This window comes from Miscanthus floridulus, chromosome 16 (genome assembly GCF_019320115.1).
Source record: "Miscanthus floridulus cultivar M001 chromosome 16, ASM1932011v1, whole genome shotgun sequence".
Taxonomy (NCBI): Eukaryota; Viridiplantae; Streptophyta; class Magnoliopsida; order Poales; family Poaceae; genus Miscanthus; species Miscanthus floridulus.
Genome location: NC_089595.1, coordinates 99244228 through 99249466, shown reverse-complemented (window position 1 = coordinate 99249466; position 5239 = coordinate 99244228). Strand labels below are relative to the sequence as shown.

Sequence of the window (5239 nt, the reverse complement as noted above, 5' to 3'; positions counted from 1 at the left end):
GGTTAGCTTCCCAAACCAACGGCTCTTTGTTTGTTTAATATACCGTGCCAGATGTACAGTAAAAAAAGAAACGTTTTTTATTGTGTTGTGGCCTGCCCATAGTTCCATGGGTAGCTTTGATATTTCTCTCCTATAAACTATCCTCACAATGTTGTCACCATGTACTGAATATTTATTTGACTAATGGACTATTTTCTAACAACACTGTGGTTGCTTAAAAAAATTCAGCACAGCTCTCCCTTTGCTTCCCTAGTTCTCACCCTTTCCCAAGGGAAAAACAGGACGGCTGGTTGCCGTCGAGAGATAATCGAAGCAACGAGGGACTAGATGAGGAGGGAAAGATCAAGAAGGGGAAATCACTGGAGGTCACTGCTGAATCGCCGCCGGGAAGTGCTGGAGGCCTGTGGTGACCTCCAGGCCAGGAGGGAGAGTCGTCACGTGGGGTAGGCGGCGGCGCTCGTGCCGCCGTGCATCCAGGCGGCCCGCGGGCGTCAGTGTCTCTTTACAGAGCTTTGCTTTCGGTTAACGTCTTTGTGGTTTCTTTGCGTCTTACTCCTCAGACCTCATCTCAATGACGGGTAGGCCCCACCAACCAGCAAAACAAAACTACTCCAATGCTTCCTCTGCCCGCCCGCCGCGGCGCGCGCCCAAATGCCGCTGCTCCCTTGGCACCGCCGCTGCGCGCCCCCGCGCCGCGGACGGCGCCGGCCGCTCCGTGGCAGCGTCGCCGACCTCGCCTCGTGTCTCGCGGGGTGCCTCCTCGTCGCGGCCGCGGCGGTGCTCTGTCTCTCCTCCCTGTCCTCCCGCGCGCGCTCCCGTGGCCACCACGAGGATGGTGGCAGCCGCGGGATCGTGCCCGGCGGTAGCGGAGCGACGACACCGAGGGTCACGATCTTCTCTGCGCCGCGCCCGCCGCCGGAGGGCTCGCCAGTGCGGCAGGAGCTGGCGGTGCGCTCCTGGCTGGCGCTCCCGGGGAACGTCAGTGTCGTGCTCCTAGGCGCCGGCCCTGAGGCCGTCGCGCTCACCGCGCGGCTCGGGCATCGGGTCACCGTCGATTCCGCCATTGATTATGCGTACGCATTCACAAGACCCATTACCTTATCATCATCTTTTACGTACACCAAGATCAGCTCGCCGCTCTAGCCCGTTTGTTCAGAGACTTCAGTTGCAGTCTTCATCCTTGGTTGGTTTAGGTTCACGGGGACGCCATTCTTCCACTCGATGGTCGCAAGAGCACAAGCTGCCGCCGACACCGACATTTGCGTCCTCGTCGACGCCGAGATCGTCCTTCTTCCCGAAATTGTCGACGCACTGGCTCGTTTCAGCAAGGTTGATGCTGATTGGTTCCTTGTTTCTCTGTCACGAAACGTCACCGATTTCCATTACCAGCTCGCTGACAATGGAAGCCATTGGGTACAAGCAGATGGCAAGGAAGTGAGCTTCAAAAAGGTACCTTTTCGTCTATCTAAAACCAATGCTACACATGCATTCTCAGATGTTCTGTGCTTGTAATTTTGACCAATTATTATCTGTCTACATTAGTTGCAGGAGATTCCAGCTGACAAGTGGGCATCAGAGAGCTCTGACAGAGGGCTGATTGTGGCTTGGAACAATCCAAGCAGTATTTTACATGCAGGAGTTCTGCCTTCTTTTCTGTATGGAAGAGGAATACACAATGGGTGGCTGGCTCACGAGGTTCTATCGTCTGAGATGAGGCTTTGCTTTGATGCAACCAGTCTGGTTCTTGGATTGTATCCTGGAAGTCTGAGCTCCATGCATGACATGACCTCGAGTAAGAATAACAGATTACCTTCTGGATCCTGGGAGTACAGTGTCAATCGTCATCTTGCTGCGATTTATGGCTCGTATTGCTGTCGATTACCATCAAGACACTTTCCTATGTTGCATAAAGTGGTAAAGCAGTCTGAAGATTATATGCTCAGCAAAGTTGACGAGCTCACATTATCAAATTTTTTCGTCAGTAAAGAAGGAAATGCCCATGGAGGAGATAGACTATGGAAGAAACAAAACATTTCTTTATCTGGATATCTACACAGCTATTCTCCTGAGACCACAGCACCTGATCTTCCATATTCTTTGGGTATGCTTCTTGAGCTTGTCGCTGATAAGAATAGGTCCGTTGTCCTTGGTGTGGCTGGAAAAAGTTACAGGGACATGCTCATGAGTTGGGTTTGCCACTTGCGTCATCTTAGAGTTACCAATTTTATAGTATGTGCCTTAGACCATGAGACATATGAATTCTCAATTTTACAGGTAATCATTTTCAGTCACCTCTTTTTCTCTCCTTCTCTCTGTTATTTAACCTTTTTTATACTTTGCAAAACCACGGACCACCTCAAACTTTTAATTGGAATTCTAGGGTTTGCCTGTTTTCATAGATCCACTATCACCAAAGAATGTCAGCATTGATGACTGTCACTTTGGAACAAAGTGTTTTCAACAAGTGACAAAAGTGAAGTCACGAATTGTTCTGGAGATATTAAGACTGGGATACAATGTGCTATTGAGTGATGTTGATGTTTATTGGTTTGGCAATCCAATGCCATTCCTGTACTCTCTTGGTCCTGCTACATTTGGAGCACAATCTGATGAATACAATGAGACAGGTAAAGTTTGGATCATATTACTAGTTACTACCATTTTCTTATGTTTCTTCCTATTTTCTTCTCTTCACAATGCACACCTACATCTGGCATTATGTCAAATCCAGCTATAAACAAGAGTTAATTTCATTTACATGACACGAAGTTCCTAAAAATGTCTGTGGCAGAAACTTTAACCTGGAAATGCAAATATGACATAACAATACTGAATAGATAAAAAGAAATATCCTAGATCAGACCTGTTTATTTTTTTGACTAAGCACCCTGCTATTTGTTGTTGCATCTCATCATTGCTGTTTATTTACAGGACCAATAAATTTGCCACGCCGATTGAATTCAGGATTTTACTTTGCTCGCTCAGACAACGCCACCATCATTGCAATGGAGATGATAGTAAAACATGCAACCAATTCAGGCTTATCTGAGCAACCGAGTTTCTACGATGTCTTGTGTGGGGAAAACGGAACAAACTGCATCAGTGACGACAAATGCTTGGAGCCCAACACAAACCTGACTGTTGTGTTCTTGAACCGGGACTTGTTCCCCAATGGTGCTTACAAGGGTCTATGGGAAAAGCATGATGTACGTGCAACCTGCAAACAGCTTGGCTGTTTCATCATTCACAACAATTGGATAAATAAGAGGAAAAAGAAGCTCCACCGACAAATGTCATCTGGGCTGTGGGACTACGATCCTAGCTCTAGGCAATGCTTGCAGGAATGGACTGATAAAAGTATCTTCAGGATGATCGGGCAATTCCATTTGTTTGAGGACACTAACAGTTAATGGCTTCAAATCATAACCGACGATGTGCCATATCGTAGTACGGACCGTTCACTCGCCCTATCATGTTCATACAGTTTTTTTAGGCAGATAATATTCCTGCTCTAGAAAAGCAAAAAAATATTTGTGGATCTGAATGAATATACATTAAGTATAATTTTTGTACCTAGTAGGCTGGTTAATTTACTAACCCTCATCCCTTGTTAAATTCGCATATCATGTGATGGATTGATCAATATTTGATACTTCCATTCGACTCCTGCAATTACAAGCTAAAATCAGTAATTGGACATTGTGTTTACACCCACCGCTATGCAACTCCAACAAAACCAAGCTTCTGTATTTTTCAGAACAGAATAAGCAATTCAGCATTCAATTCAGAGTCAACAGCTTCGTTTGGTGTTTAGCTGAGCATCACAACGCTTCACGGGCTCAGAGAAAAATGGCATCATTTCACAAAATATGTCGGGGTGAAAGTAAAAGATGGAACTCTTTAAAGTCCAGATTTCCTGTGTCAAAGCTGATTATAGTTTCCCAAACAAAATGATAAAACACTATCCATTTGCAGCTCATTGGAGCAATAAAATCAACAGGAAAAACACATAAAATCGTTAATCACTTGTCCAATAACGACATAGAGGTTTCTGATTGCAAAAGGTTGACAGCTTATTACAGTTCTGTATTGCGGAGATACAATATCTCACTTCATCTTTGCTTCTGTAAACAGAACATGCTTTTTCACACGGGGATCGTACTTTCTAAATTCAAGCTTCTCAGTGATCCGCCGAGGATTCTTGCGCTTCACATAGAAGAATCCAGTGCCAGCTGCAGAAACCAGCCTGATGAAGATTGAAGCACGCTTTGCCTTCCCCATCAATGATTATAAACTTGTAGCAGAAGGAACTAAAAAGAGGGCAAACATAAGCATACAATCAAAATTCATAGAGGTAAAATTCAAGGTTGCTATATTCAAGTGAGACAATACAATGCACCAGGCAAACAGTAAAAGGGCGTACCCAGTGCAGAGAGCTCCGGCTCTGTGCGGGGTCTGGGGAAGGGTGTCAGTGGCAAGCCTTACCCTCGCCTGTGCAATGCGAGGAGACTGCGACTCGAACCCGGGACCTTCCAGTCACGGGCGGTAAGACTCTACCGCTTGCACCAGGCCCGCCCTTCGCACCAGGCAAACAGTAGAGCAAGCAAAATTTGTACACAAGTTAATAAATAGTAATAAATCGCAAAGGATTATGTGGATAATTCAAAACCTACATACACAACAAAAATCACCAGGGTAAATCCAACCCTAAACAGTGAACCGTCCTTTCATATCCATAAGCCTCTTGCTATCCTTCTTGAAATACAGATTACATAAGCATCTATGAAGCTATCGGTGTAGCATGGATATCGGGAGGAAACGGGGGCGGACACAGTAAAGGACATGGGTGTACACATGTACACCCAATGATTTTGCAAAAAAGCGAATTTATTAGGCATAATACATATATAAACTTGTAATTAGATCAGATGCGAATACAAATACCTAAATAGATTAAGGTTCGGGTGCTCAGTTTTGCACAGAAAGAATGGTGAGAAAATGACAAGTCAGGATAAAACTGACCATGAACAGCGTGATCAGAATGGTGAGAACTTATTGCACAGGAGAAACTAAAGAATAACTAACTCATAATTATATGCATCTGAGGAAGACTACGTATATAGACTGCAGATAGCAGAAGATAAAATAATAAATGTCGACTTCGGTCTGCCTACTTTGATAAAACTGGAGTCAGCCGTTTCTATTATCAGATAGCACATCTTTTCATTAGATAACTATC

The 5239-nt window shown here is 45.0% G+C and overlaps 1 protein-coding gene across 1 annotated transcript; it reads left to right on the top strand.

Moving 5' to 3' along the window:
- The first annotated feature begins 677 nt into the window (after positions 1-677).
- LOC136514485 (beta-arabinofuranosyltransferase RAY1-like) lies at positions 678-3410 on the top strand. The gene is made up of 5 exons (XM_066508433.1): positions 678-1073; positions 1194-1449; positions 1543-2274; positions 2381-2627; positions 2932-3410. The coding sequence occupies exons 2-5, from the start codon at positions 1222-1224 to the stop codon at positions 3408-3410; spliced, it is 1686 nt and encodes a 561-aa protein (XP_066364530.1). The 5' UTR covers positions 678-1073; positions 1194-1221.
- The last annotated feature ends 1829 nt before the right edge of the window (positions 3411-5239 follow it).

Coding starts and splice junctions, on each gene's coding strand:
- LOC136514485 (XM_066508433.1), top strand. CDS start 1,222: ATGGTCGCAAGAGCACAAGCTGCCGCCGACACCGACATTTGCGTCCTC. Junction 1,450..1,542: donor AGGAAGTGAGCTTCAAAAAG/GTACCTTTTCGT, acceptor TGTCTACATTAG/TTGCAGGAGATTCCAGCTGA. Junction 2,275..2,380: donor ATGAATTCTCAATTTTACAG/GTAATCATTTTC, acceptor TTGGAATTCTAG/GGTTTGCCTGTTTTCATAGA.